At 37.0% G+C, this 13,636-nt stretch overlaps 1 protein-coding gene across 4 annotated transcripts; it reads left to right on the top strand.

Moving 5' to 3' along the window:
* Positions 1-370: 370 nt before the first annotated feature.
* Positions 371-13,473, top strand: LOC127861424 (proteasome assembly chaperone 3-like). Of its 4 annotated transcripts, none has more exons than XM_052399900.1 (4): positions 371-500; positions 8,203-8,304; positions 11,610-11,696; positions 12,529-12,811. In XM_052399900.1, the coding sequence occupies exons 1-4, from the start codon at positions 435-437 to the stop codon at positions 12,664-12,666; spliced, it is 393 nt and encodes a 130-aa protein (XP_052255860.1). In that variant the 5' UTR covers positions 371-434; the 3' UTR covers positions 12,667-12,811. The 4 variants fall into 4 exon arrangements, with proteins under 4 accessions (XP_052255860.1, XP_052255862.1, XP_052255859.1 ...); XM_052399899.1 differs by having other exon boundaries at positions 413-515; XM_052399902.1 differs by lacking the exon at positions 8,203-8,304 and having other exon boundaries at positions 396-500.
* The last annotated feature ends 163 nt before the right edge of the window (positions 13,474-13,636 follow it).

Here is a 13,636-nt window from a genome sequence, read left to right on the forward strand (position 1 = left end):
TCTGTGATGATTTCTTGCGATGGCAGTGGTTATCGCCAGTAGCCGTGATGAGATAACCGCTGCGTTGAGTTTAGTATAGTACTATACTATCGCAACGGTAGTGGCACGAAACGTCGATTTATATCTTGTTATCACTATGACTTCCCCACCAGTATAGGAGACCCGTCAAGAAAACTCGTTACGTCGAATGTATCTTTTCCTCCACCAAATGTTTATAAGCACCAATTTAAACAATTAGAAATGCATTCCTTAAAATTTGTTCACACGTTTATTATGTAAGTACGGTCTTGGATGCAGTTATGTTAATATGGAGTGATTGTTTTAGGGTTTTGTTTTAACAGATAGCTTTAAATGTTTATAGCGTTCGTTATGAAGGGATAATATGCCATTATACTGTGGTGTAGCCCGAACAATCAAGCATACCTACCAATTCAATGGCGGCCCCCATGAAACCGCAAATTTTATGCGGACCTGAAAACTTTCCTGTCCTTACGAAACAGGTTAATATCTTGATAGTAATCGCAACTTTGTCAAAATCTTCCGACATGTGCTCTGTTTTGAAGACTTAGTTGCAATAATTCAACTATCTACAGCGCCCTCACACTACTTTGGCGGAAGGGGTCCGCAGCCCATAGCCTATGGCATAGGAGATGGAATTTTTTGTAAATGGGGGAATTTTTATATAAAAAACAACAAGTTTTACAACTGTGTTTAACTGTTATAAACATATATTTCTATATATGGGACTATCTATAGGACAAAAGAGTGGACTTTAACTCAATCTATATAACAGTAATCTAATTTAAATGTGGGTCAGTAGGTAGGCTTTTTTTTCTCTTACCACAACACTTAATTGAATATTTAACTCAACGAGAATGTCATTATTTTCAGGTATCAGCAGTGTGAAATGCATGACTACATAGTACTAACTTTCAGATATAGTTCTTTAATAACAAGAAGATGTTTGATCCAGATTGTCTTTATCTGTAAATTATTTTACAAATAAATATTCTTTGAAAACTAAAGACTGCATTTTTAATAAAGCATTTGACTAGAATAAATGTAAATGAAACAAAACATTAACAAAAATAACAGTTCTGAACGATTCAGACGCTTTCCGCAGTTGCTTAAATTTCGGACATTAAATTTGGATGCGGATTTCATAACAGAAAAAACTTTTGAGTCGGCGGTTAAAAAACAGGTTCGGTTGGGTAAGTAACCTGAAACATACATGCCATAATTTTTCAGACCAATTCCGGGACATTGAGTTAAATTGTCCGGGACTTTTGCCGATTTTCCGGGACATGTATAAAATGTAGCGATATTTATAGACATATGCATTTTTGGTACGTTTTTTTTGTTTCGCATCATTTATTGCAAACGTTCGAAAGCCTATCCGAAATACACTTGATCTATTAATCTATTAACGTCAAATTAAACATTACTACTTCCGTTACTAGATACAAGCCACGTGTTTTCAGTGTAAGCGTTATAAACATAGATGGTGACGTCACTGCGTTAATTGTTATTAAAACCGGTGTGTAGTTGTTGAAACGCCTTTATTCATTCATTCACTGGGGGTTTAGAACAAGACAATAATAAACCTAGTGAGGATGACGTTTTTATATGCTTACTTTTTTACTCAACTTCTTTGTCAGTTAAACGTGCGAACATAAACTGCTTTTAATTTTTTACTCAGCGATGTTGGACTTCAGATGTGTGAACAACTATCCTTTGCCCTTATGCAGCGGGAAATAATGACGTAGTAGATTAAAGTCAATTAACAACCACATTAAACAATGCCGCCTTTTCGGTTTGACCGCGAACGTGAGACAATTGATATGATAACAGGACCCCTGTTAATTGATCGATTTTGACACGTAGCGTAGTCTGCCTATTCGGGTAGGCATTGTCATGGAGACGCTGCAGATATACACAGATTCGAGGTGCAGTTAAGCCTAAGATAAGGTACATGCACATATGGATTTTGTAAATTCCGGGACATTTGACAGATTTCCGGGAGAGCGGGACAAGTTCTTCATTTCCAGGACTGTCCTGGACAATCCGGGATGTATGGCATGTATGCCGGAAACAAGACTTCTTTTTTGTTAGCCTATATTGGACAAAGCAATATAACGGACTGTGATATATTGGAGTCAATTTGCAACTATAAATCAGCGATTTTTTTTAATTTTTTTTGAATATTTTCTGAGGGGGAAAAAATCAGATTTTGGGGGAAAAAAAAATACTTTTCAGTAATTCGGTGGCAGATTTGATAGATTGAGGGCCCTGATCTATTGACCCCCGGCCGGTTAAAGTCAAAATGACGAAGCTGAAAAATTTTAACTTCGGTATTTTGCGCGCTAATAAATATATTCACCTATCAATATAGCCATGTATTTTTAAGGTAAATTGACGAGACGAAAACTTTTCCTTATAGAATATTTCAATGATGTACATTTTAAAGCATTGATGAGCTCAAAATGAGATTAAAATTATATGAAATGTTGAGGACTTAACTTTATAACTTCACTTTTAACACTTTTACCTGCACTGACTGCGCACCTGTCGATAATACCCGAAATGGGAGGTAGACAGTATATATAGATAGATAGATAATTGTGGCCACAACTAGAGTAACCCTGGCAGTGCTCCAGCTAGGATTTGAAAATGGGCACTTAGGACACGCAGTATTTTGTCAAAAGGGCACTTTCGAGCGCGCAGGCGTTTCTGGAATGCTTCCTATTGCATGTTAATTGATATGTTATATATAATTGTTAGAATATATTATTATGCCCCCCTTCGAAGAAGAGGGGGTATATTGCTTTGCACATGTCCGTCTGTCGGTCGGTCCTTCCACCAGGTGGTTTCCGGATGATAACTCAAGAACGCTTTGGCCTAGGATCATGAAACTTCATAGGTACATTGATCATGACTTGCAGATGACCCCTATAGATTTTGAGGTCACTAGGTCAAAGGTCAAGGTCACTGTGACCCGAAATAGTAAAATGGTTTCCAGATGATAATTCAAGAACGCTTATGCCTAGGATCATGAAACTTGATAGGTAGATTGATCATGACTCGCAGATGACCCCTATTGATTTTCAGGTCACTAGGTTAAAGGTCAAGGTCACGGTGACACGAAATAGTAAAATGGTTTCCGGATAATAACTCAAGAACGCTCGTGCCTAGGATCATGAAACTTGATAGGTAGATTGATCATGACTCGCAGATGACCCCTATTGATTTTGAGGTCACTAGGTCAAAGGTCAAGGTCACGGTGACCCGAAATATTAAAATGGTTTCCGGATGATAACTCTAGAACGCTTATGCCTAGGATCATGAAACTTGATAGGTAGGTTGATCATGACTCGCAGATGACCCCTATTGATTTTCAGGTCACAAGGTCAAAGGTCATGGTCACAGTGACCCGAAATATTAAATGGTTTCCGGATGATACTCAAGAACGCTTATGCCTAGGATCATGAAACTTCATAGGTATATTGATCATGACTGGCAGATGACCCCTATTGATTTTCAGGTCACTAGGTCAAAGGTCAAGGTCACAGTGACAAAACAACATATTTACAAAATGGCTGTCACTACAACTGAGAGCCCATATGGGGGGCATGCATGTTTTTCAAACAGCCCTTGTTCCCATAAACAATTCAAATACAATGTCTACAATGAGAAATAAATTAATTAAAATGTATTTTACTAAGAGATTTTTTTAATCATCTTATGTAAAATAATATAAAAAATTAGGCCTAGCTGGAGCACTGCCTGTGTTTAGTCAATATAAACTGACTCCCAGAGCCTTTGATCATTTTTGCCATGGCAGTTCTGGGAGTCCATATTCACTCGTTCATAAAGACAAGAGCAGATCTGCGCACAGATTTTGTGCGCATAACTAAACAGAAGTCGTTCGAAACAAATTGAGGAGACTATGCTGATAAGGAAAAAACTTCAATTTTGGATTGGGAATAGGGCCAAAATTCAGCCCAACAGGAATAGGCGGAAAAGGCCTGATCGTCCGTCTACCATGCACATTTTGCGTGATACTTATAGTTTGAAAACCTAACTGAATTGAAACAAACTTTCACAACAACAAAAACTGTGCATTAACCCAAAAAAACGCAAGCAATCAGGAACAAAAACTCCGCATTTGATAAAAAAAACGTCAAAATATTTGACTGCTTTTTGACCGATTCCAATTTGCGCCTTTTCATGGTTGTTAGTTGTTGTAGTGTGTTAAGGGAGATGATCAAGCGACGTCTTTGCTTAATAGCAAAAAGGAGCAAAATTTCTGAAAAGACACGCACATTTCGAAAAGTCAGTTGCCGATTTTCCGAATCTGAGCGATTTTCAACCGGCCAAAATCTGAATTCAAACTGCCGATTTGGCCGGCGGCCGGCTCTTATTGAGAACCCTGAGAAAGCAACTTGATATTTGGCATGCATGTGTATCTCATGGAGCTAAACATTTTGAGTGGTAAAAGGTGAAGGTGAAGGTCATCCTTCAAGGTCAAATGTCAAATATATGGCGTCTGTCCGTCCGAAAACTTTAACATTGGCCATAACTTTTTTAATATTGAAGATAGCAACTAGATATTTGGCATGCATGAGGTTAAATTTTATTTACACGTACATGTATTATGAATATTGCTGGGCCAAGTGTGAGGTTGAGCGCTCCAAAACCGGTTTAAACCTCCAATGCTTTGCATTGACCGTTCCAAGGCGTTGACACCAGCTTTATTCTTATTTGTGTTTATGTTGTTTTGTATTGTGCTGTATTGTCCTGTTTTGTACTGTTTTGGCAATCGGTCACTTGCCTTAAATAAAGGACCTACTAATTGTTAATAATAATTCAATACAGCAGCTGGAGTTTCACTTCTTTATAATGCATGTGTATCTCATGAAGCTGCACATTTTGAGTGGTGGAAGGTCAAGGTCATCCTTCAAAGTCGAAGGTAAAAAAAATTAAAAAATCAAGCGGCATTCTCATGAAGCGGCACATTTTTGAGTGGTGGAAGTTCAAGGTCAAGGTCATCCTTCAAGGTCAAAGGTCAATTTTTTTTTTAAAGCGGCATTCTCATGAAGCTGCACAATTTGAGTGGTGGAAGTTCAAGGTCAAAGTTATCCTTCAAGGTCAAAGGTCAAAAAAAATATAATTTTTTCAACGCGGTGTTCTCATGAAGCTGCACATTTTGAGTGGTGGAAGTTCAAGGTCAAGGTCATCCTTCAAGGTCAAAGGTAATTTTTTTTTTTTTTAACTCACCTGATTGCTCAAGTGAGCTTTTGTGACCGGTCTTTGTCCGTCTTCCAGCCGTCCGTCCGTTGTCCACATTTGGTTTGTAAACACTCTAGAGGCCACATTTCATGTCCGATCTTCATGAAACTTGGTCAGAAGATTTGTCCCAATGATATCTCAATCAAGTTCGAAACTGGGTCATGCTGTGTCAAAATTAGGTCACTAGGTCAAAAAAAAAGAAAAACCTTGGTAATTACCCTGTAGATATCACATTTCATGCCCAATCCTCATGTAACTTTGTCAAAATGTTTGCCTTAATGATATGTTAGTCAAGTTCAAAAGTGGTTCCGGTCCGTTGAAAAACATGGTCGCCAGTGGGCGGGGCAGATTTCTTATTTGCTATAGAGAAACCTTGTAAACACTCTAGAAGTCACCATTTTTGCCCAATCATCATGAAAGTTGTTCAAAACATTGGTTTTATTGATATCTCAGACGAGTTCGAAATTGGTCCAGATTGGTGAAAAAACATGAGCGCCAGTGGGCGGGTCATTTTTCTCTTTATGTATATAGTGAAAACATGTGAACACTCTAGAAGTCACATTTTTGGACCAATTTTTGGACCAATTTTCATGAAATTTGGTTACAACACTTGTGTCCTTGATATGAGAGTTGAGTTACAAAATGGTTCCGGTCAGTTATAAAAACATGGCTGCCGGATGGAGGGGGCAGTTTTCCTTATTTGGCTATATAGAAACCTTGTAAACACTCTAGAAGTGACAATTTTTGCCCAATCACCATGAAAGTTGGTCAAAACATTGGTTTTATTGATATCTCGGACGAGTTCGAAAATGGTCCAGATTGGTGAAAAAACATGGCCGCCAGTGGGCGGGTCATTTTTCTCTATATGTATATAGTGAAAACATGTGAACACTCTTGAAGTCCCATTTTTGGCCCAATTTTCATGAAATTTGGTCAGAACATTTTTTTCCTTATATGCCGTCCTATGAAGAAAAGAAGGCAGTCTTTCCAGCGGTTATCAATCTTTGGGGTAAATTACTGTAATTATTTGTACACCCATCCGATTCCTACTTTCATTTTCTTAAAATATAAAAATGGCCACTCGTGGCCGTAGAAAGAGAATCCTGACACAAACAAACACTTTAGACAGGACTATAATCATCAAAATTTACGTTATTTAGCCAGAATATTGGGGAAACCGAAAGCTTTTGTGCTGCTTTGCTGAACGATCTGTTGTAAGATGTGATCATTTCTCCCGAGAATTTAGTTCGCCCGTTATTATCGGAGATTTTGAACGAGGTTGTTAAACACAAAAAACACGTTATGGGTAGTGTACGTGAAAAAACTTTAATAGTGGCGAAACAAACACCTGTGGCTGGTGACGGATATGGAAAGTGGAGTTATGAAATGTACATTATGCACAAACATGAAAAGTAACTTAAAACTGACTAATGTTGCTACAAATGTTGATTTATTTTTCACATGCACAAAATAATATAGTAATCTTAGTAGATTTTTATTATATTATATATGTCATTCCCTAAATTACCCAATTGAGTTAAAAAACCTTGGGTGAAAAACCCAATTAAGCTCAAAAGTAGGGGGTAAAACATTTTGCTAAAACTCTATTGAATTTACAAAAACCCTATTGTTGTCAAAACAGAGGGTGAAAAACCCAATTACCCAAAAAATTATCTATAGCCCTGTCCTTGTAAACACTCTAGAGGTCACAATTTTGTTTCAGATTTTATGAATCTTGGTCATAATATTTATTTTTGTAAGCAAAGTTTGATGTTTGGTAAGGGGGGGGGGGGTCAACTCAAAATATAGGTCACCAGGTCAAATCTTACAAAAACGAAAACACTCCATATGTCAGAGTTTTGGTTCAATAATGATGAAACTTGACCAGGATGTTTGTCTGGACAATATCCAGGTCAAGTTTGACGTTTGGTAAAGATTGAATGAACCGACTCCTCTCAGGTGAGCGAACTAGGGCCATCTTGGCCCTCTTGTTTTTCAAAGCGGCTCAATAGGGGGCATTGTGTTTCTGACGAACACATCTCTTGTCTTTTCTTGAGCGCTGTTTTGATGGGCCAACTTGCAGAAGCATGGTATAATAGTAGAATGCAATTAATTAAGACTGCATCTATGAACAATTTCAAGCCCCTGGCTGTACATATTAATGTTCAACTTTGCGCAACCTGTAAATGGGCAACTAATTGCAGGGACTTCTATGTGATTGTCCAACCATTCTGCACATCTAATCAATTTTAATCATTCGGTCACAAAGTTAATCATTAAACGGAGTAGAAGTAATTTCTCCTTCATGTTATTAAAGTGAGCAGTTATGTCATGGGGGAAGATATTGCCTAAGTTGTCCTCACAGCTAATCACTGATAAATTTTATAATACAAACTGAAGGTGCTACCTAATTATCCCCGCCATAGGCGGAGGGATATTGTTTTGGTGTTGTCTGTCCATCCGTCCATCTTTCCGTCCTTCCATCCGTCCGGCACTTTTGTGTCTGCAGCCATATCTTGGAAGTGCTTTGGCGGATTTCATTGAAACTTGGTATAAGTATATATATGAATAAGAGGATGATGCACGCCAAATGGCATTGTACCCCATTGAATAATAACGGAATTATGTCCCTTTGTATTTTGAAAAAATGCTTTTTGTGTGTGTCGGGAGCCATATCTAGGAAGTGCTTTGACGGATTTCATTGAAACTTGGTATGAGTATATAAATGGATAAGAGGATGATGCACATTGGTGTTGTCCATCCGTCCAGAAAACTTTTGTGTCCAGAAGTATAATTGCGGGGGATATCAATTTAACGAATTTGCTTGTTTTCTCGTCAATATAAACTTTAGAGCAGCATCTTACACCTTTAGTGATTCTTAATCTGTCCCTAGCTCCAGATATTTGATTTCAGTGTGCAGTGGAAATTAACACAACAAGAACTGAGCTTATTGTCCAGACATTTCAAGACAGAATCTTTATTATTGTCACCCAATTCAGCAAGATTGGCACACTGGTAAATATCCGACATTTATTTTAATAATACATTGATTGACATTGTTTCAACAATGTTAGAAAATTCTTAGATAGAAAGATCAAAGAATGGCCATATCAAGATTAAGATAAAAATCTTAAAATAGTGGAATAAGAATACATTGCAGTTAAAGCACTAAACATATTTTTAAGCTTGATTTGATGTTGTATGATAAATGCATGTACCTCAGTGATAATTTTTCATGTGCGTTTTGTGTTATTTGCGCATTAAAATTACCAAATCATCCTTCAAGGTGACAGGTCAAATGTCAAATATATGGCGTCTGTCCGTCCTAAAACATTTAACATTGGCCATAACTTTTTCAATATTGAAGATAGCAACTTGATATTTGGCATGCATGTGCATCTCACGGAGCTGCACATTTTGAGTGGTGAAAGGTGAAGGTCAAGGTCATCCTTCAAGGTCAAAGTCTAATATATTGCGTCTGTCCGTCCGTCAAAAAACTTTAGCATTGGTTAACTTTTTCACTATTGAAGATAGCATGTGTATCTCATGGAACTGAACATTTTGAGTGGTGAAAGGTGAAGGTCAAGGTCATCCTTCAAGGTCAAATGTCAAATATATGGCGTCTGTTCGTCCGAAAACTTTAAAATTTGCCATAACTTTTTCAATATTGAAGATATCAACTTGATATTTGGCATGCATGTGTAGCTCATGAAGTTGCACATTTTGAGTGGTGGAAGTTCAAGGTCAAGGTCATCCTTCAAGGTCAAAAAAATAATAATTTCAAATCGGCATTCTTATGAAGCTGCACATTTTGAGTGGTGGAAGTTCATGGTCAAGGTCATTCTTCAAGGTCAAGGTCATCCTTGAAGGTCAAAGGTAATTTTTTTTTTAATTTAAAGTGGCGTTTTCATGAAGCTGCACATTTTGAGTGGTGGAAGTTCAAGGTCAAGGTAATCCTTCAAGGTCAAAAACAAAAATTAACAAATTTCAAAGTGTTGTTTTTATGAAGCTGCACATTTTGAGTGGTGAAAGTTCAAGGTCAAGGTCATCCTTCAAGGTCAAGGTCATCCTTCAAGGTCAAAGGAATTTTTTTTAAACAAAATTTCAAAGCGGCGTTCTCATGAAGCTGCACATTTTGAGTAGTTAAGAGTTCAAGGTCAAGGTTATTCTTCAAGGTCAAGGTCATCCTTCAAGGTCAAATGTAAAAAATAATAATTTCAAAGCGGCATATCATGAAGCTGCACATTTTGAGTGGTGGAAATTCAAGGTCACGGTCATCCTTCAAGGTCAAAGGTCATAAAAAATATTTCAAAGCGGCGTTCTCATAAAGCTGCGCATTTTGAGTGGTGACGAACACATCTCTTGTTTTTTTTATACATGGTTAAAAAACACAAATATTTATTTGTATTATCTTATTTTTTAAATACAGTCCAACTATCCCACCTAAGAACCCCCCCCCCCCCCAAAAAAAAATTAATTTTTTTTGCATTTTTGGAAGATAATGTAATAAATGACCACACCCCACACTATACACCCCTCTCCACTCCACCCCTCCCTCCTTTGTGATTGAAATTTAGATAGGTTTCTACACCTTTAAAAAGAAAAATAGATGAGTTGTCTGCACCCGCAAGGTGGTGCTCTTGTTCACAGAGTTATGGCCCTTTGAAATTTTCCATTAACTGAACATATATTTCAATTCTTGTCCGGGCTATTTCTCAGCAACTAATGAACGAAAGTCAATGAAACTTTATGGGAAGCATCACTACCAAGAGGACTTCTGCATATTATCATCGTGTTCTAGTCAGATGATTTTTCACAGAGTTATGACCCTTTGAAATTTTCAATTAACTGTACATATAGCGCAATTCTTGTCTGGGCTATTTCTCATCAACTTATGACCAGAATTCAATGAAACTTTATGGGAAGCTTCACTACCAACGAGATGTGCATATTATCAGCCGTTATGGTCGGATGATTTTTCACAGAGTTATGGCCCTTTGAAATTTTCTATAAACTGTACATATAGTGCAATTCTTGTCAGGGCTATTTCTCCCCAACTACTGACTGGAATTCAATGAAGCTTTATGGTAAGCTTAACTACCTTGAGGAGATGCGCATGTTATTTGTGGGTTCTGGTTAGACAGGGCTCAACATTAACGGTTGTCCTATTGCCCCTGGCAAGTAAAAGTTGGGTCCGGGCAAGTTATTTTATAATCTAGTTGTCCGCCCAGGGCAAGTGCAAAAAAGAACAAAGAGCATTTAATTTAGACTTGACTTTAATAAGAATTTAATTGATGTAATCATTTTGTTTAATGTTCAAAAATAAAAAAAGGTTTTGTGGTGTATCATTTTGATCTTTATTTAAAAATATGAGGTTTACAGTTAATGTGATATTTCATGTTTGGGCAAGTGGCTTTATGTTCAGGGCAAGTAGATTTTCTATGTACTTGCCCGGCAGGGCAAGTTGGTTTTTAGGTTAATGTTGAGCCCTGTTAGATGATTTATTTATAGTGTTATGGCCCTTTGAAATTTTTAAGTTGCTAAACCATCCATTGTATTATTTTGTCCAAAGTTATGCCCCTCAAGACGTTTCCTTTTATCTGAATATATAGTGCAATATTGTGACAAAAAAACACCTTTGGGGAGCATCACCCGTCTACGCGGGTTTCTTGTTTTATAAGCCATTGCTATTGTTCAAAATGCCATGTGTACTGCCCGAAAGATGAAATGTGGTTATCAATTTCAGACGTAATCAATGATTAATTCTTATACCATAAGACATCGGCAAAAACTGCAAGAAAAACTGTCTTTAATGCATTTAAGATTTTTGCAAATTTATTATAAAAACTCGAGAAATTTGCAAAAATCAAGTTCTTAAAGGTGTGTTTACATTCTGTCCAGCCTGTGTGGAAACCCCTGAAAACCCTGTTGATTCTGCACCCTGGTTACTATTAATGGATGTTTTAAACATTAGTGCAACCATTGGTGAATTTTTAAATTTTCTTGTTGTTTGTATTTAGTCATAGGAGGTATATAAAACACACTCAGTAACTTTGCAAATCATTATATTAAAAAAAAAGGATTTATTATTGTGTGCATCACTTTAGTGTTTGATCATTTTTCAATAGCTTTATGCATGTAATGTCAAATCTTATTTTCATGTAACTTATTTTATTTACATTTTCTAAATTATCTTTGTTACTATCACTTAGATTCATTTGCAGTTGTCTAATGAAAGAGAACTTAGTACTGTGTGAATGAATATAACTTGCATATGATGAAAATGTTTTGCCTTGATTTTGTGTGTATCACATGTACAGGTATCAGTGACCAACGATCGGCTGACCGACACCTCTGGGGCAGCCCTGTCTATGGCCAGTACTAATGTCCTCATGGGAGCTGATGAGGTGAAGTACTGGTCTACATGATTGGTCTGGGTTTTAATCTGTACAATACACATGGTGTTGTTTTCATACCACCTTTTATTTGATGTCTCTTCTTAAACTGCTGAGCAGATTAAACTAAACTTAACACAAATAACATAGGAGTTTTCCGGCTCTTAAAAAATCTGAAAAAACAGATCAGATCCCAAAGCAAACAGACCTTATTCCAAAATTTATTTTTCCCTTTGTACATGGTCATTATAACATTTTATGTCATTTTAAGACAAACTAATCATTTAAATTTCTTATGAGTGTCATAGTATGTTAAAATCAGGCTAATAAACATTCAGATATAGGTGAAACCAGAGGGGACTTATGGTTTGCGCTCTGTGTGTCCGTCAGTCAGTCAGTCAGTCTGTCACACTTTTCTGGTAACTTTAAAAGTTCTTAATATTTTTTCATGAAACTTGAAACATGGATAGATGGCAATATGAAGATTATGCACATCATTTCATTTTGTTCCTACGTCAAAAATTCTGGTTGCTATGGCAACAAATATATAAAAAAAATCAAAAACAAATCTGACAATGGTGGAGTTATCGGTAGGGGACCGTATTGCTTGAAAATAGTCTTGTTCTATAAATGTTAACAGATTGTTTTTGTCAATGCAAATAAAAAGTTAAATGTGTTACTTTATGAAATCTTCTATATAAAAATCTAGTCTAGGCAAAAATTGTCCTGCCTCATAAGCCTGTGCAGAATGCACAGGCTTATCTGGGACGATACTTCATGCATATTAAGCCTTGTTTTCACAGAGACCAGCTCTATGTTTATGTTAATTTCCTTTTTCTTTCAGCCAATTACCCATGTGATTGCCAGGAACCTTGTGACTGAAGTGCCGTTAACCAAACCCATTCTTCTGTCTGTTGCACTGAAGGATTCATCACCCAAAACCGTGAAAACCCTTGCCAAGATTCTCCCATCACTTTTGTAGTTCTTACAAGAAACAAACTGTACAAGAATCAATCTGTGACATTCTACAAATAAGGCTTTTGCGTTTCCTATCGTAGGGAATTAATATTTGTGTTCACTAATTCTAAGCATATTAAAAGGCATTAGTTAAAAGTGCAAACATGGACGAAATTGGTGTGTCATTTGGTGTTCAAACATTTATTGATGAAATTGTGGAAGGACTTGCTATTAATGCAGATGTTGGTGGAAAGTCGGTGAATGTGACCGGTAGATTGTCCGAACATGATATTGATGATTGCATCGCTAAACTTGTAGACCCTCAAACCAAGAAGGAGCTGACCATTAACACATCCCTTATTGAGCCATTTGGAGCAAGGTTAGGTTCTCTGTTTCAAATGATTGGAGAGCTGGAGACCAGTGGAAGCGGGGATTTCAGGACCAGTGGAAGTGGAGATTTCAGGACCAAGGTGGGTAACTGTGTCGTTTTGAAAGCCCGTGTGGTGCGGTGTGTGGATGGGATGGACCTGGCATTGTACAGGAAAGCACTGCAGCTTCAGAGGGAATTTCTCAGCAAGAAAGATGGATGAGAGAGCATTGGAAATTCATCACTTTGACACCTGATTTTGTGATAGTTGATACGTTGTAACATGCGATATGTTTCATGCATGTTCCCTTTTATATTCTTATAAAATGTGCATGTACAGTTTGTCAGTGAAAAGTCTCTTATTTGAGGTTAAACCAGGATTGATAAAATGCTAGAGTTATGGACAGTCTTGAGTTATAAAGATATATGTTCTGAGAAGAAAGTAATTAAAATATTAAACCATCAGAGTTATATAATATATGTAAATCAGCAAAACTATTATATACAGTTGTATTTTTAGCTGGGTTGTTTTTTGAAAAAACCCGAGGTATTGTCATAGCCAGCTTGTTGTCTGCTGTCCACGTCGTGCTAAAACCTTTACAATTGCTCTTAAATCAAAGTGCTTCCA

This window comes from Dreissena polymorpha, chromosome 16 (assembly GCF_020536995.1).
Source record: "Dreissena polymorpha isolate Duluth1 chromosome 16, UMN_Dpol_1.0, whole genome shotgun sequence".
Taxonomy (NCBI): domain Eukaryota; kingdom Metazoa; phylum Mollusca; class Bivalvia; order Myida; family Dreissenidae; genus Dreissena; species Dreissena polymorpha.